General features: G+C 35.1%; 1 protein-coding gene across 1 annotated transcript; it reads left to right on the top strand.

Moving 5' to 3' along the window:
• Positions 1–1,069: 1,069 nt before the first annotated feature.
• Positions 1,070–19,299, top strand: LOC110447222 (heart- and neural crest derivatives-expressed protein 2-like). The gene is made up of 2 exons (XM_021492764.1): positions 1,070–1,866; positions 17,660–19,299. The coding sequence occupies exons 1-2, from the start codon at positions 1,306–1,308 to the stop codon at positions 17,762–17,764; spliced, it is 666 nt and encodes a 221-aa protein (XP_021348439.1). The 5' UTR covers positions 1,070–1,305; the 3' UTR covers positions 17,765–19,299.
• Positions 19,300–19,996: the final 697 nt, after the last annotated feature.

The following is a 19,996-nucleotide window of genomic DNA, read 5'->3' as shown; positions in this document are numbered from 1 at the left end:
ATTTCAATCTAATTAATGGGTAAAGGATTTTTTTCAACAAAAGGAAATTTGGTTTCATTGATAGCGTAATGCGGTGTTAACATGCCATGTTAATTAATTAGTTAATAACATAAAACAATTGACTATTGTTTTATCTCGTCACGGATATGTAACACCGGTGACTAGACATTCACTAATAGTAATAAGGTTATCATCGCCGGAAATACAAGTAAGTAATAATAATTATTTAGTATCTTTATTAATACACATAACACATATCATGTCATAAAACCCAGGGTTCCCGTTTACACATACCACTGTTATCCGTGAAAGGTGGTGTGTGCGCGTGTGTGTATGCGGAAAGGTATCGAATATGTCCCTTATCACGTGCTCCGTCAAGCCCGTGCATTCCCCACTGGCACTGAGTCAATGACACCTACTAACTCCCATTGATAAAAGCGCACCAACAACATAGTTATAGTAAATTCTGACAACGATCAACGGACTACTGGTAACCGGGGACCACTTTTGTCCAGGAGCCAATCCCGCCCAAACGAGGAGAATATCCTAAAGTCGTATTTGTAATATATATCGAATCACACAGAAATACTTTTTAATTTCTGGAGGAAAAAATATATAATTTTTATCTAAAATTGTTATTGTCGGTGTGGGATTGATTTATAAATAACAGAAATCAGTAAGTGTATGTTGCTATTTCGGACACGCCCCTTTTCATAAACTCGTCAAAATTACAAATTATTGTAAAAAATGTGGCTAACTAATGCCTATTTTATCGCATTTCATTAATATTAAATTTATTATGATTTACGATAATTTTCAAATCGATGTTATTGGGAATTAATGTCGTTGACAAATAACATTCTGAGATATTACCATTTTACTGGGACGGTCTTGTGCCCCACACACAGCGAACCCATCAAGTGGGCGGGGCCAATCGGTAACCGTGACATCTCTAAACGTCAGAGATAAGAACATCCCAGGGCGATACTGGCCTCTGATTGGTCGGTGGTCGGTAGCGTAAAGCTGCGGTATGGGGTAAATAGCGAGATCGTGTATGGAGGATCACTTGAGCTGTTGAGACACAGTCATTGGAACTCTGAGAAAATACATCTGTGAAGCATTTGGCAAACTTAATATCATTATAAGATTTTTTTTTATAATCTTAATTTTCTTTACTCATGAACGGCTTAGTAATAAGGACACTGTCGTAAGGGAAAGTTGGTTATTTATATATCGTTGGTTATTGAGTTATCATTTCCCAACAAAAATACTACTTTTGGTGGTTTCGCGGAAGAGACCAACAGGATGAGTTTGAGTGTGACCGGGTATTCCCACCAAGGGTATCCCCACCCGGGACCCACGGGACATGACCTTTACCAGTACCCTCAAATGCCACGATACACCGATCATTGTGGGGACGCCACCTATTTCCAGAACTGGGTACTAAATGGACACCACCCGGATGTACAAATGTCCCCGGAGTCGTACGGGATGTGTACCCCTTCCCCCACAGACTTCCATGTGATGGGACATTACGTATCGGACGGTATCAGATACACTGCTGACGGAGTACCCATCGAAAGGGTGGTAAAACGGCGAACATCTGCCAACAAAAAGGAACGACGGAGGACACTATCTATTAATTCAGCGTTTGCAACATTAAGGGGTTGTATACCCAATGTTCCATCGGACACAAAATTATCCAAGATTAAAACTTTAAGACTGGCCACAAGTTATATTTCCTACTTAATGGATGTGTTGGAAAAAGACGATCCACAGCTAACCGAGGACGGGTTCAAAGCCGAACTGGTTAAGAAAAATGACAAAAAATCAACCCCCGAAGAGAAAAAACATAAAGAAAACACGGTATGTATTAAAATGGGACAATAATTACATTTATGATGAAAAAAGGGCGGATTTTAGTAACATTGCTAGATATTTCTTACTTTAAATTAGATAAAATATATTTGCAGAGACATGTAAATTCATGTCATTTTAAGCTGTGAATTAATTTGCTCTAAGAGTATTTTTAACCACTGCTAGGCATAACCATTCTGAAATGAATAGTTTTTAAATAATGATATCCGAGCTTACAACATATTTTTTTCTAAGCATATAATGATAAATAAATCTCCCCAGTTTATCTTTATATTTCTGTGACCACAGGAAAACTGTTAAAGTCTTGTAATCTATTTTTCTGTTTGCACTTATCTCTTACTCGAAGACATTTGGAAAATGTGACACAATATACCATAAACTTGATGTTCTACCCCCGCGCTGCACTAAAACAGCATGACCATTCCGTCGGGTATTTCTAGGTCGGTCCTACTGTGGCCTTAAACTGCTTAAGAATTCTTTAACATTTAACTTGGTTATTAAGTTATATGTGTTCAAACATTTTTTTTATTTCGGATAATAAATTTAAAACGATAAACACATCTAGGTGTACAAGATGGTATAATCGAGGTAGTATTTTTACTTCCTTTTTATCTACTGTTTTCTCTCAAAAATGCTGCAGTGACATTTCACGATTTTGCGTTGACCCTAAGCCGAAATTCTAAAATCCTATTCGAGGAGAGAATCGTGGACTTTATCGTGGAAAAAAGTCAAGCTTCGGGCAGCTCTATCTGGCGTTGATACTGGCAAATGATAATGACTCCAAACTTACCCGCGGGATACGTAGCGAGCTGTTTCCTTTAACCATCAAGAATTCGTGATAAATTGTAAAAAAAAATGTAGACAAACTTTAACAAAACTACGAATCTTCTTCTATCGGCAATGTACTTTAAATGTTAAAGCTTGTGGTATGGAAATAAAGTTATGATAAACATAGCGCGCTCTAATTGTGATAGGGATACATCTTTATCGTGTATAAAACAGAAATACAATTAAGGACCTATGTGGAAAATCCGAAGAATATGAAAAACTATAAAAGTACATCTTTATGTGAAATGATTTCCGCTCTATTCCTATCTAGTATTTTCTCAATTTAACCTACACCTGTAGATATATTCGAAAATATCTATTTTGTTTAAAATATATTTATTTTTTCTCAATTTAAGTAAATTTAGATATTTTCTACAAGACCACGTTGTGTTATATGTCGCGAATTCGCTTTCCTGGTATCATCTCATAGAAAATACCGCGTTAGAAATACAAGAATTTCACTATTTATTCCATTTCAATATTTATTTTATCTAAGTTATATCGGAAAAATATTACTTGCATAGTCTTTCCATGCTATTATGATTTAATTTCTAATCTAAAAATGTAATCGTCCGTGTTATCTGTGTTCGTGTTAGAAAGTGGCGTCATGGATAATTTCGATATATATTTTTTATTAATGAGTGAAACAGTGTCCGTATTAAAAAGGAGATCGAAAATATTTCTGACAGTATAATCCACAATTTTAAAATTTGCTAAGGGAATGTTATAACTTTTATAACTGACCACGGCATTGGTTGTCCAACAGTGCTTATTCCAGCTATCCTGACAGGTTACTGGTTTGTTTACGTGTTATAACTGGTGTGTGTGTGGATGTTTACGTGTCACGGCGCGCGCTGGATTACACATGTGTATTATACAATCACGTGTGATAATATCTCCGGCCGATGACACGCGTCCTGGTTATAATATAATATATTATTACTGAGAATATACAATAAAATAAATTATTTACTTAATTTTTTCCACTTTCCTAATGTGCAAAAAGTAGAGCAAAACAGATGGGGAATTCATCAGCATATAAAATATTCATAACCAAAATAGAATTCGAAAGTTTACGCATAATAATTAATACAACACCACTGGAATTAAATATGCAGTGTCATATGTTTACTTTATGTACTAAATACATGTGTGAATCACCTGTTTTAACACTACCACATCACAGGTGTCAAAATACCACAGGTGTCTAAATCGGCCTCACGCCATTTTGTTATCTTTGTCTCGCGGTACGATCATAATTATAGAACATAAATGACATCTAAACAATTATTGGGAATTACACATTTTTAATATATTTGAATTGCTAGGGTTTTTTTTCAATATGAATTATGCAGTATTCAAACAAGTCTAAATTATTTGCGGTATGTACTGCTGTTAATCTTGATAAATATATGAGAAAATTTGGGCAACATGCTAATCCCAGGTAAAGTATATGTACAGCTCTTAGCTACAACACGGCTACTCTATAAGTCTGACTTATTTTATCACATCCTCGAAAATTAGTAGATAAAGCCGACCCACAGAGGTTCGGTAGAAACCCCCCAACGGGACGGGGAGCTCGGAAAATCTCTCTCAGCTGGTCAGCTGATGGAGCTATACGACTGACCACGAGGACTGTGAGACTCTGCGATAAGCTTGACCATTTTAAAATCCCGAATGTCCATCTCAATTTCTTGTGGGGAGGGGCCCTGCAGAGAAAGGGTCGGGAGTGATACCCTGGTGGCGACAGTAGGGAGGGGGACCCACGGCGTTTTAATAGGTATACCTCGTCCAATTTCTCCTCCCCATGTCTAGTACACCGTTCGGTAATAAGAAAAACGTTGAGATTGTCGTAAAACCACGGGGATATTTCCACTAAAATAAATAGCATTTTGGGAAACGATAATTTATGATATAGTATTATTATTAAACACAGTCAGAGAAATAGATAGTTTGTCACTCCAAAACTCTTTCTCCGCTAAACTCCAAAACAGAACGATATCAGGCTGATACTATCAGTGTATGGAACATATTGTATTATATTCCATAGGAAATTAATAATACATTACAAACTATCAGTGTATGGAAAATATTGTATTATATTCCATAAGAAAATAAGAATACATTACATCCACATCTACAATATTTCAAAATCATATATACATGTACGATATTTCAGATAGTCTAACCAACTTCAAGAAATAACCAAGGAATGGCTCATTTTTTGTCCGAGGATGGAACCCATTTATAATTATGACATACATTGATTTTATGCATCGATTTTGTCCTGCTTTTGGTAAACCGTATTCCCAGCGGTTGTTTCTAAACATATACTTTAAAATAAATATGATATTTTACATTGAGTAATGAAAAGTAATGAATACATCGGTTGGGTGAAAATTGAGACAAAAAGGCAGTGCTTTCCTGGTCTCTAGATATAAATAACGCTATTTCCTCTGTACATTTATAACGTTGTAAGGAGAAATAAGGTCGAAAGTTGCTGAACAGAAAATACGAAAAAACTCATTTATTATGTTTTGATAGGTTAAGATGTATTAATATCAAACAAAGTCACTATACAGTTGAAGTAAAAAATATGTACGTAAACAATGTATAAAAAATAGATTTATCCATATTTTCATCCGACCAGACAAACAGCTGAAAATATTTCCTTTTTTTACCGTTATAACTGATGATAAGTTTGTAGATTTGTATCAGTGTGTAAATATGCCCATGAATAACAACAATGACTGTGATAAATCAACAGGTGCCCGGTAAATCTCTACATCTCCGCCTATCATAATAGTTTGTGTTAAGGACATGGATAGGGGGCATAACGTTGCTCTACGGAAGTGGCTTGTATCCTAATCTTGGTTAACTTTTATAGTCTTTGGTTGACAAACGCCGTTGATGGCGAGGAATTCACAAATCCCAATTTTAAGTGGCCCACTAATTGAAAATGGGAAAAAATGTAGACTTCTTCACATTTGAAATCAATTTGTGTCTTTCTTAGACTCAGCGCTCAGTGTTGGCTGTCGTACTTGATCACGTTCAAAACGTCAAAACGCGAGATTTCCCGGGTCGCTTACCCCACCACAAATCAGCAGTGGACTCGTGGCCCCATATGTCTAAATATCTCCCACTGTACGGACAAGCTTAGGACGGGATCGAGCACCCGACAAAACAGTTTTGCATCCTTAATGATTCGGCAATATATGTGTCAGTGAGAATCTAACGTTACCCTTTATTTACGAGCTGCTTTTTACCTCCCCTGCTAGACTCTCGTGTTTATGAACGGTAACCCAAAAATGATGACTATATTAATCTGACGAGACTTTTGACATGGTCGTTCTGAATGGATCGGTTTAGCCCCTTTTTCAACAAGATGATAAGTGTTGCCATTCTTCATTAATTCTCCAGCTTCTTCCTGGATCATAAAACCCATTTCATACAGAGTACACAAGCAAAAAAAACACCATGCAAAAACGACCATATAGAAAATTATAGGGGGGGGGGGGGGGGGGGGAGTTATGAAAGACATGCACGTCTTCATATAAGCATTGAAGTAAAGAATTACGTGTCTTGTAGTTTTATCACGATTGAGTCAAATTACACGTAGAATATAATAAGTAAGTCATCAAAACTGAAAAAGCAACAAAAACAAAAACAAACAAAACAATTTATAAACAGTATTCTCCACTTGTTTAAGTTCTGACCTATATAGAAAGTCACAACCTCCTCACCGGTTACACGGTCCAAAGCTTTGAAAATAAGAGTTTTTTGATAAATTTTATTGCCGTTTCTTGGCAAATATGAAAATAAGATGACCCCAGCGCTCCTCGTCTTTCAAACTTCATAGGAAAAGACTCGTTTTCTCACATCATATCACACGATGTTCCCATACCCCCGGTTCAACAACTCCCCTGAAAACAACACAAGCATTCTTTTAAGTAGGAAACCGTCCCGGGCTGTATCGAATAACGTATCTCAAATTTATATGATAACTCCTTAATTTGAAGATAATTCTGTAGGTTAGATACGGTATCCTTTTTCGAGTGGTTTACGCGTCTCCACTCTTTAAAGTTATGAGTAGGGAGTTAATACGAGCGGGTTGTGTCACTAATGTTCTAACTAAATATACGCAGAGTGGCCCACTTTCCACGGTATGAGGACTCTTAAAGATGATTAGCCACACTAAACGATCTCGCCATGTACTCGTCATTAAACAGATAAGACAACTTAGGGAAAGTGAGATCGGATCACACAGAATTCTCGTCCGACAACCGTCTCGAATATTGTAATCTCCGTAAGGTTGTATAACACACCAACTCGGAGACGGGTACTCGGTCCGGACCGCCCATCGTCTTCTGACAGACGACCATCATAAGGTAGCTCTGTACTTCTACTGTGTAAATAAAGGCACGTGGCCATCAAAACAAAAATATGTTTGCGTGAGCCCTTCGTAATATTCATTGTCGATAACTATGAAATATCAATAATGTCTTATTGTGTTTCTGAATATGTTCATATTTGTCATAAATCGTAAATAAACGCAATTGTCTACACACTTATTTGTAACATAAGATAGTGGTTCTTTCAAACGCAATTTATCGACAAAATGACACTTGGAAATTCGTATTTCAGCACATATAACAGAAGACAAACACAAAACAGAGCTTTTGTTTTGTTTTAATATAAAAAAAAACAATACTGCCCGAAAGCATGCAAATATATGTAAACGTCATTGTTTGGAGCATCCCGAATTGAATTATGGCATAGAGTAACGGGAAATACGATTCTGGCAGGATGTGCTACATAAAAACAAGGGTATGAGAACGCCAGAGACGTGTTAATACATACTAGCATGATTACCTTATATAGACATAGCCGTGCAACAGCTAAATTTAATTTCCGAGAAAGCTTCGCGTGCAGAACATGTGAGTTTCGTGACCGTCATTAGTAAATGGGGATGCAGAGTCTATTGTTTCCCAGCAGTATGAGTCTAGAACACGATACGGGATGTATAGGCGATACATATTGGATTAATACGGGATGTATAGGTGATACATATTGGATTAATACTATCATTCATATAAATTATACACAGATGTTTAGTTATGATACAAAGATATGTGTCAATAGGAGTCAAGTATTTATAAATGGTGGGGCTATCTCCGAGCATAATATCAGTTAGCTTTTTGCACGACATTATAGATATATTAATTCATATTCATATGTTTCTGGTTTTACTTGTAAAATGAGGAATGTACCTTAAATTGTTAAAAAAAATAAGAGTTGTTTTTTAATTGCTTTGGTCGGTAACGTGGAATATTACATAAAACAAATTCGATACGATGCTTTTAAAGAATGAACTATATGAGTTCTTTCTTTAAATGTCAACAACAGTTTTAGAAAAAATGGTTAAATGAAATCAAACAAAAGTTCGTTATGAAGAATCAAATACATGTATCATACATCACACTGAACACTCAGCATTAATCGCTCTAAATGGTAATGTGTCTTTCACTGTTACAGGAACATTAACTGACCATTATTATCCTAAGCTGGCCTTTGTTTCCGTGGCCGGGTACAAAAGACAGTTTGACCCGACTCGACCTCACTTGTTATCTGTAGCCGGTACTAGTGCTATTTTATCACCAACATGGTGACAATATTATCCCAGCCTTCATTCTCCATTCAGGACTAGCGTTAAAGGAGCAGCAATCGTGTCACCCGATCATTTTCTGTTATTTTTAGGAAACCTGACGCCATCCTCTCTATAGAACAGCAGTGACAACGTCACTCCCACAATGTCTGTTTTGATAACGTTATTTGATGCAACGTCTATCAACCTATTCAATCGGCTGTATCACTGCGCGATCAGAAAATAATCCCCAGGCCATCATCCAGTAATTCGATTAAGTTTTTATTGTTGGCGTATAGACATTTTGTGTGAATAACGAAAATTCCCTAGGAATTAACCGGTATCAATTTTAATATAGCTAATTGATGACATCTCCATAAAACTAGATTTACTGGCTTGAGACAGCGGAGTAATTGTGAAATTGATACGCTAATTACTGCAGCAGAATTATCGACAATACTGTATCCAAACATCCAATCAGCATTGATTACTCCCTCTACATTTGATTAGGACTGGGTTGAAATGGCCGTCCCTCCATCTGGCCAGAAACAACGTGCCCAGATCCATAAAAAAGAGAAATCGGTAGGGTAATTTCTTTTGAACCAGATGCCATCTTAAAATGGCAGAGTGAAAAGATGAGTCGTGGGTATAATGCTTATAGCGGAAATCCATAACAACTCTTTGGTTATACAATGTTAATTAAATTATAGGAACAATAAATGCTCATAAAAACTAACGAAACGATACAAGCAATGAGTCGAAACTAATTCATTAAAATACCTCCAGTGACCGCCGAAGCAGGAGTATGTTTTGCCTGACATGGTGGCTGGGACGGCCTGTACACGTCGGGTTTGATGTGGGGAAGCGTAGCATGGATTTATGAACAATACATCATGAAACTGTAGTTATTTATTTTGACAAATTACATAATCGATACTGCTGTGCTAGAACTACTCCGGGACTAGGTTCTGTCGGGGGATTTATTTACTTCGTTAGCCTAAGTAGTTGTCCTATATTCTGTACGAAATGGTGGCCACATACAATAACTTGATATAGATATTCGACAAAGCAAATCTACATTGAAAACATTAAAATATTTAGATTTTTAATCACGCTCTTCTTAAGTTAGTACATAAAGAAATACTTCATTTATAAGTGTCATACATGCATGTTATTAGCTATTTAGAACCATTTATATCTATTTCTCACGTGACATACCGTTTTACGTAATAGATAAACGTGTGAACTACCATCACATATTGTGACGTCAGAGAAATAGATAGACACAATGGTAAATGTGACGTCACTATAAACAAAATAAATATGACGTCAATATTGATTCGTTTCCATTTTGTATGAGATAAATGAAAGATCTCTTTAAGGTTTCTTTAAATTAAATATTTTAGAATGGTGTCGTACATCTCATGTATATTTATAAAGCTATAACGATCCGTTCATATGATCTACACATTACCTTTTAATGACAATGGCCTACATTAAGCATACTAAATGGAAGAGAACTACATTATCATTCTTATTTCCTTTGAACATTTTAAAATCCCGTTGTCTTCGTAAACCTTCGTCATCAAATGATCATTGATGCTGGCGAGTTCATGGCTGTCTTTATCAAGATTCCACTCTTTATTATTATGCGAAGTTAGTGATGTCGACGGTATTGGAGTTTTAAAATTTCATGTGAAATACAAGCAGTATTTAAATCGATTATTACGGTAAATGTTCCTACATGCTAGTGTCACCGATTGACAATGCTCTATTGTTATAATGATGACAAATATTAGCCCCATTATTTAAATGTTGCTATCGACCACCGGGGAATTCTTAACTCTAACCAAAACAAAATTAAAACTAATAGCGGTAATACTGGCCGATCGTAATGGGAATCAAGCCCCTCCGAACAGTCATTTGGAATAGGATATAATTGTTTCAAATCTGAATAAGATTGATCTGCAATTTTGATAGCAGGTTAATCTTATGCGCACGTCCGCAGCGAATTCGGGCACGAGATGGCCGCGCGCACAACGAGCGGGTGGGGCATTATCGGTAACGTCTGTGACATATTAAGTTAGGTCTACTGTGTAATAGCCTCCAAGGCGAGTGCTTAGCGTTATGCCGATCTAACAAAAATGCATTTAGACCTAATGAATTCCGAGCCGTGTGAATGGCGATACACTGTATATCACTATCCTCTGGCAGGTCGTAGGTCTATTGTGTAGGCCAGTTGGCAATGGTAGTGACCTCTCGTGAAAAACCAATTCTGTTGCGGCAAGTCATTGAAAATAAATCATTTTTCAAATCATCACTTGCTATGTGTAATCACTAACGAAGCAAACGTTAGCTTTTGTGTTCAGCGGTATGGCATGCAATTTTATTTGACATTATAGCATACGTAATTCATTTCTTTCCACACTCACCCGTCTTCAACACTTGAATCATATTTGAAGTTTGAAAATCCTCCTAACTATTGGTATTGTCTGGACGAGAAACAGGTTTACAACTTGTTTCCTGATTCTTTGATTTTGTTTTCATATACTGCATCACATCAATTAAATAGGAACTGATTTTAACTAAACAGACAGAGGACTAATGCTATTAAAATTGTGTTTTACCTTTTTATGTTAAATGGTTTTGCAAACAAAAATCTTTCATCCTACAATTGTTTACAATACTGTTCCCCGGCACTTTTTTTTGTTATTGGTACTGACCGTGCTTATTTTAATAACTTTCGTGTATGGATAAAGTGTAATTTAAGTCATAACTTTCGTTATTAAACCCGTAACTAGGCCTAGCTGTACCCGCCCTGGATTGATGAGTAGACTAGATGGTAACCTTTGGCAGTAGTAGAGTAGGGCGATAGCGGGGGATTCAAGCATGCATGTGAACAATGTCTTGTTACATATTTATATCATATCTCTCAAGTCATAATCTTAATTTCAACATTCTAACCTTGATCACACGTGTGAAGCCGTAAAACGTACTCATGGGGATCTTAATCAGTGTACTCTATATAGCATAACGTAGGCTTCAGCGTCATTCGGCACTCAACTGTAATTAATATGTTTATTTATCCTTGCTCGCTTATTGATAACACAGACGTGATGATACCGATATCTCTGTCTCGCATGTCCTATGCGCAGGTGCAGGGTCATATCCTTTTATCTTTCTTGTCATCCTTTCTAAAAGACAAATAAGAAATTTGTGAGACATTTATTGTACGGTCATTATAAAAGTGCAGCATATCTGTCTGAACTGTAGACTCGAATGTGATGTCATCTTCAAGTTCGGGAACGTTAGATCTCACGAGAATCATGAGAAATGATATTTATGCATGTCTGGGACCCAAGGGATCTAGCGGTCGACGGGATTATGTGTGCCTATAGCTTACATGTTTATATATTAAAAAATAACATACAAAAAATAATAGAATTAATTTCTATTTGAATAGGCAATTGTTGAACGCACCGAAATATTAAACTGATAAGTAAAATATTTCCCAGGGTGCATTCAACAGAAATATAATGGGTCACAGAGTTTCGCTGGGAAAACAGATGATTTGACTGTCTGTGACATGAACATGGGTTATAAAAATATTCTGGATGAAAATGAAAATAACTGTAAACAAAAGACAAGTGAAGGGCCAACACTGATCTAGATTAGGTGAGCTAGACATTGCCAATTTTACAGAATAAGTCTGAGGAGTGAAACGAAATTATAAATAATAGACCGGTGCCAGCACAAAGGTCCTGTTCCAAAAACTGGCATGTGTCTGGGTGCGATTCCTGGGGTTTGGAAGTAACACGCATAACATATCAGAACAGTGGAATAAATGTGTGCGTATATAAATAAATAAGAGTGAAAATACGTCACAATGTGAGTAAAACTATATCAATTGTGAGTTAATAAGTATACTTAGGAAAATGGTGAGCTGTTATATATAAAAACAAAATGATATATGATATATGTGAGTGAATGTAGAATGCAAAACAATACATGCTGATAGCTACAAAGAACATATTTGATATATTTATGATAAAAGTGAGCTAATACGTCGAACATGTGTGAGTTAATGTAATGTAATGTAAATGTAAATGTTACTATAGTAAAATAGCAGTAACACAGATGAAAGCAAAATATATGCGATCAGATATAAAATATATATGAATGAAATTATGCGAGTTAGTATTTGGTAAATGTGAATACAATAAAGATATGAGTTGATAAAGAGTAAAGGTAAGTTTTTCCGTATAGAAAAGTTAATGGTTTAATATAAATGTTAGTGAATATAGGATCAGCGTCAGTGAATTAAAGTAAAAAAAACGATTAATGCATCGTCTATACACAATGTCATAATTCAATATTGATATAAGACAACGACGAGAAATAGGAAGATACCAAATTACAGGGAGAGACATTGCTCAGAATAATCTGAGACGGAACCATAAGTTCCAGAGAGTAAGTGTTTCTAGAAACTATCACGATGTCTCCTATAAAATCCAGGGACATTTGTTGATCAGCAACGATCTGAAACACTGAAACATTCTTTAATAATAGTAATGGCAGACTTTCATTAATATAGAATGACACCTGTCAGGTAGAAATTCACGAGTGAGTCAACAGAACGCATGTATCCAGACAATGTGGATACAAAGGACATGCTCTTTAGTAGTGAATCGACTGTAAAGAGAAGCAGAAACTACAATGATAATACTGAGTAAAGGAACGTTCAGGATGTACACCTCTTAGAAGTCAAAAAATTCCTGTATTAAACTCTTTTTCTTATATTGACTTTTGGAAAAAGGAGATAATGGCATAGTAGAAAATGCAAAAAAATACATATGTCCGTGTGTTCGTTTTTGTGCTATAATCGGTCAAAGATACCAATTTAACACAATAGGTGATTTTAGGTGAATTTTCGGGTTTTGACCATTTGCAGAACAAGTTCATACAATTTCTTCCAAGTGTGTTATCAGATATGTATGAATGTTTGTAGAATTGATAAAAATATTATTTTCTTTTAAATCATAGAAGTAAAATTTCTTAATTTTATTCATTTTACTCAGAAATCGGATTTTAGTTACCCCTACCCCTTATTTTTTAATGAAAAATGCACATTTTTTCACCATTATTTGCAGATTAAACGCTTGATATAAGCAAATCCTGTATTAAACTTTTTTCGGTATTCAATGAATCAAAAGAGAATGTGTTTCTCTTTCTAAAACAGCCACAAAAATGGGGGGTCGGTGTGCTTCTTTTTGTACCATTATTATTTGTGTTATTTTTCACCTTTTTCGGGGTCAAAAATCAAAAGTGCTTCAATTACCCTAATATGTAAAAAAAAATAAAAATACCAATAATATATAACTGTCCACTTTTTTGCATATTATTTTAATCATATTGAACATTATAAAGTTGTGCAGCAAAATTGAACCTGCTACATTTAAAAATGGTGACACGATGACAATTTAAGTGATTAATCTAGTGTCAAAAAAGGTGAAATTTTGCCCTTTGTGAAGCGCAAGAAATTCACATAAATACACTTTTTCAAAATGGCCGCCAAATTGGTCATTTTTTTCAAATTCTTGTAAAACAAATTCTACACACAACAGACATCTAGTTTTTTGACATGTTTTTCAGATCTGTGTTTGCTATTAAACCCCTCATAATTTGTTGAATATTACAAAAACCCGTTACACCAGATCAAAACGAGACTTGAACGTGACTGAAACCTCAGAAGAGTACATCCTTAAAGCCTGTGCAATTTAAATGGTTACGTTTGCTATAGAGTTTAGTAGGGAGGTGACCATTATTACATGTCAAGACAAAATCTGAATATTAGAAACCGATGGTTCCGGAAAATAGAAAAGATGCAGTAAAAGTTGTTATTATTTGAGACAAAATATGACCAATATGGTGAAATTTGCTTACTGCTCGTGTAGGTAGGATAGATATAAATGAGTATTATTAATTATACAGCAGAGTACTGAATATGTAGTATGAATACAAATAAATGAACAATTGTGTTTCATTGTAGGTAATGTATCAGTCAATGTAAAACATTTTGAATACAAGAAAATTACGCGATCAGTTATGAAAGGAACGAAATAATAACGCTGTTTAACAAATGGGCAGTAATTTAATAAACTATAATGATTTACGTTATAATTGATATTGTACTGCTTCAAAACCATACTGATAACATATATATAACATACTGATTCTAAACAATACTTATATCATATATATAAAATATACTGATATCAAATAAACTATACTCTTATTATTTACTATATCGATGTATTGTATGACTAACTTATACTAAATATAAAACATGACTAGAAACTTTAGATTATCATATATATATAGATCGATGTCTAGCAAAATAATAAAGGTATACACATCAATCAACACAGAGACTACAAAACATCTTAACTACAAACATTAATTGATAACAAACAACAAAATAGTTAAATGTATAAGTTTTGCAAGCAGTCAATCGCTTATATACTACACGTCATCTTCACGAACAAATGTGGCGGAAGGATACAGGAGAGGGTTGTTATCGGGCCTCCATGTGAGAACTGTGTAGAACCCACGATTCCCCGTCGTGTTTCTCCCTCCGCTTATCATATCCGAACAAGTCCCGACAGATATTATCGCACTCTTTGGCGCGCAAAATATCATTGTTTCACCGTAAACTATTTGAGTTTGCAACGAATGATTGATAGTATACATGAATAAAATGGACGTATTATCTTCTTTATTCTGTTTTTAAAAAATAAATACATTTTAAGTGAAGTTCAAAATGGAACAAGGAAAAAAACGCATTAATCTCATTTCAGCATCAAGATATATATAAGACCACTGATACGTTTGCTGCATGTTGCGTTTTCTTGAGTATAATCTGATATATATTGAATTTCTCTATTTTTGAAATTGCTATACAGGCGACAATCAGAGAAATGATTCGCTAGTGGTATATTAGAGAGAAATAATTATAGTTCTGTCAAAGTTTGATGTAATCACGTTGATCCGCAGTAGACTGAGGCGTCAGGGAGTCTCGGAAGAGGTCTGAATTCACGTTAAACGATCAAGGGACCACCAGGGTCGCGAAAACAGATAGATGCTCAATAGTTGAAGGAGGCTAATAAAGACTAATTTTGCTCTGTTACTTATCTATAGGCAGCCTGTTTGGATGGTAAATTACATTAAAAACGAAATCAACAAAAAGTGACATGGAGTGGGATTCAACAACGAGTAGTCTTCTAACTAGAGATAATTTATTCTCCACGTGGGGATTAGTACGCTAATATACATTGTATATTGTCCTTGTCTTATATACTCTCAACTGATAGCGTTTCATTTTATTATCAACGATTGTAATTGGGCTACTTAATTCATGATAGCATTTCGGTAAACTGTGATGAATAAAAAATGATTAAAACATTATAGTTAGTCTTCTCTCTCAGATTTGCTCTCAGCCTCTCTCTCTCTTTCTCTCTCATCCTCTCTCTCTCTTTCTCTCTCAGCCTCTCTCTCTCAGATTTTCTCTCAGCCTCTCTCTCTCAGATTCTCTCTCAGATTCTCTCATTGCTTTGTAATAACCTCTATGGAGACATGAAGAATGTGACTATAATGTGAACAATTTGGTATTTTATTATAAATGGAAGCTTAGATAACAACCATTATTTTTTCTAATATTTGATGATTTGATACTAAATCGATGACGTGTATCATACGTATGTATATTATTTAGTTCTCAAGACAAGCACATTTATTGCACGAATGACTTTGTACAGTGGCACAAACATAAAACAAAGAACAGAAAAATGGTTTCACGCCGTCTTTCCCTTCTTTGTTTTATGTGCCACTGACTGTAGTAAGGTGACATATATTTCCGGCGCCGACTGGATATATTTCACAGACCCCCATACTCCTGTACTATAACATTGAACCTTCTTCCATTGCATATCCCAGCCTCTGTAGTACTGGTCCTACCGTAACTTCGGACGGACCTAGTAACAAACTGACACCTGCTCTCATTGGAACAGTCGTAATGCTGTAATGATGAGTTATGCCTTACTTCTATATAAACATAGTTAACGTAACAGATGCAACAAAAACACGATTCCGAATATTGTTATTTCCATTCAGTTATTAAACTTACCACTTACATATTAAATTTGATCATGATGTTATGAATAGTGATACCTTTGTATTTTATTATTTTATAACTTCTTATCAAGTAACTAATACTCATATGTCTTATCTTACACGCATTATCTAATGTGAAACGCAGTTTTGACATTATAATTAAGACATTTGTTGTGACGTTATTTCATGGTTTTGTCGATTTTCTGACCTACGTTAATGTCCAAATGGCGACGTTGAAATTTCGATGATTTTTTTTTTTTTTTATATTTTCCCATAATTTACATAAGATTTGTAAAACTTTCTGATTTGTTCTATAAATATCATTTAATGATATAAAGTAAATATAGTACTTTGCTACAGCACTCTAATATTGGTTTGACACAGCCGGGTGTGTCCTAGGCATTGGGAATTATCCATGACATTTTCCCTCTCTTATCTTATCTCTAGTGGAAAAATGAAGTGGTTCAATATCATGCTAAGAAAACCGATGCCTTCATTGAGGATAAATGTGATATTTAATTAGTAATACTTTAACGAGCTGTGGCAGCCCCGAGATAGGTTTTGGCAGGATAGGGGTCAGAGGTCATCAGGGATCACACAGGAAGGGTCCCGTGTTTCCTGGCTGCCATGTCGGTATCTAAACAAGTGTATAAATAGGGTAGTTAGAGATAGGCCTCGCGCTGGCCACTCCTGGTGTAGGCAAACAATACACGCCGAACAATAAAAGCACTAATATCTATGAAAGAAAACAAACTATAGAATTAAATCTAATCGATATGATTAAGTCTAAGAAGAAAAGGTAGTAAAACATATATTTTAAAAATTCTCACAAAAGAAATAGATGCAATGTGCATGTTAATAACGAAATACTTTTACAGACAAACTGAATACAGTTTTGGAATAGAAAAGGATATTGCTTCCTTCTTTTCTTAAAATATGATGTCAAAATTTCCAGACAGATAATGGTTTATATTTGTTTCAAACAAATGCTTTTTAAATCAAGCCCTTCCATTTTCAGGATTGCACAGTGGACCATCATGAGAAATAAAACTATCAGCCAATGATAGGCTTAGAAAACTGTTTATCTCCTGATTTAAAAAAATAACATACTTATGCTTATTTTCCATTTTTTATTTGCAGAATTCGGATTCCTCTGAATCAGCGAGCCCTTCCAGTATAGACAAGAAAACTAAGGGACGGACAGGCTGGCCCCAGCACGTGTGGGCTTCCGAACTTAAACAATAGTGAGGACAAACATGTCTGGTGTTTGCGAAAAACCTGCAGCAATTAATTCCGTTTTCCAATGATTCCATATCTTGTGGACAATATCCACGGAAATCTGTTTCCATGAAGCGCAGAGCTCCCGAACGGTGACCAAACATGTTGTCGGAAACAAACCGGATCCGGAAATCCAAACACAACGAGAATGGACGAGCATGGTCGTCAGGACGACGCACAGGAAGTAGTAAGGACGGAAGTGCGCGTGATAAGAAGAGCTATAATGGTATATTGCTTTACAAAATACTGCAATGGAATGGCCAGCAAGGATCACATAAAGTCTAACGTAATGATGAAGACATTTCAGACTCGACAGAGGCAAGTGGATGTGTGTTCTACAACTATAGCATATTTATTGGATTTATGTTTATGATTATTTTTGGTAACATTTTGTCAACAGAGAGTTTTATTTAGATGATATGACATGTTATAGTTTCATCAGAGCAATAACTTTATTCATCGTGGTTTTTTTATTTTTAAGATTATGTTTAATTTTGTTTACCATCATTCATCGGAGATAGATGCATTTAAAAGATTGAAGATGACCTCTGGTTTTCTCACAGACTCTTGTCTGCCTTGCTTTCTAATGTGTTTCTCTCACAAATAGATCTCTTTTTAACATGTTTGAATCATTCATGCCTTATTCATTCGAGGGATGTGACGATGGAATAAAAAAGTATACAAAGTATCACGATATGTATAAATAGGTAAGGAAGCATTTTTCTGACTACCTGAGTCAGTGGGGTCAGGCCTGACACGACGCGAGCTGTGTCTACCCAATCGTCTCAGTAAATGGAGATAGGACGATGGCTTGGGACCGTGTGAAATGGGCGTGCTAGTGTGCGTGTGAGATGGAGGTACATGATTTACACTGGTAGTAGCGAGTGTCTGAAGGTATACAAGTGTTTATGAGATTTTGGTCGACTGTTTGGTATAGAGCCGGTGTAAATGGTTTCGATTGTGTATACATTGTGTGTAAGTTAAACTTCACATTGCATTATCAATCAAATAATCATGTTAAATTAATCTTACTTTCTATTTTTGTCATTTGAATAACTTGTATTGATATTATTTATTTCTTACAAAACCCTGTGCTAGACACATACGTTATCACGGAATTCCAAAGACGAAAACGTCTGCAGAAATGTGAGCTTATAACTTTAAGTATATAAAAGAGACTTGCATTTTTATGATTTCATTTTTAGTATGAATATTCTGTATGGAGGTATATTATCTTATTACCCTTAAGGTATTTAACATTAAGCTTTCCAATCAGGCGATTAGCATACATTTACACGTCCTATTGTATGTGACAGGTGTTTATATTTGTTCATTGCATACTAAATGAAATTGATGAGTGAATTTTATATTTACGTTATACTGTGTGCCAAACTAGAAAGGTTTTGTTGGAACAATCCTCAGTTACTTTTGTGTTGAATCTCTAAAGAGATTATGTCAGGGTATGCCATCATGCAACCCGGAAAATAAACACAAACGATTTTCACAAACAAATTGTCCTGTTATCATTTATATAGATTATAAGACACGAACGCAGTATCTCATTACTGCATGCTCCAGAATATAAAGTCCTCCGTCTTATTATCTTCTGTCACGTTTTATTTCGTTTATGATATACACATGACAAATTTGAACTCCTGCTATTAAGAAAACAAAACAAAAATATGACTAACCGATGAACATTATGAATTAAAAATTATTATGATTTTCACTTCTATTCCCATTATCAAAACTCTTAGAATATTTTTAAATGATTGTATTATGATGTAATTCAGCCTGAACCTTTAGTCTCCTTTCTGTGGCGCGGAGTTTGTTTTAATATTGAATTTGCTCAACAACGTAAATGTATTTTCTTAACAAACTTGTTCTTAAAAGTAAATACCCTTTCCAACAATTGTAAGTACATGTTGACGGTCAGGGATCAGACGGAGTACCTATATTTTATATAAATTACAGCATTGACTAAAACAAAAAAAATGACTTAATGACTACAAACGTGATGAATAAGAAAAACGATCACAGAAATATTTATTATACAATGAAACGGTAACCAATGACAACTTTTGTTGTATAATAATAATATCAATATATGTAAAAACAAATTGTATTCGTGATACAAAGCTGCCATTTTGAAGAAATAAATAGAAAGAATATCATAGTATAAACACAAATAGGGGGAAA

Source organism: Mizuhopecten yessoensis, unplaced genomic scaffold (assembly GCF_002113885.1).
Source record: "Mizuhopecten yessoensis strain PY_sf001 unplaced genomic scaffold, ASM211388v2 scaffold383, whole genome shotgun sequence".
Classification (NCBI taxonomy): Eukaryota; Metazoa; Mollusca; class Bivalvia; order Pectinida; family Pectinidae; genus Mizuhopecten; species Mizuhopecten yessoensis.
This window is presented reverse-complemented; position numbering and strand designations above follow the sequence as displayed.

What these genes read in the sequence shown, in the direction of transcription:
- LOC110447222 (XM_021492764.1), top strand. Translation starts at nt 1,306, where the DNA reads ATGAGTTTGAGTGTGACCGGGTATTCCCACCAAGGGTATCCCCACCCG. An exon ending in AAAAACATAAAGAAAACACG is followed by an intron (nt 1,867 to 17,659) that starts GTATGTATTAAA and finishes TTTTATTTGCAG; the next exon opens with AATTCGGATTCCTCTGAATC.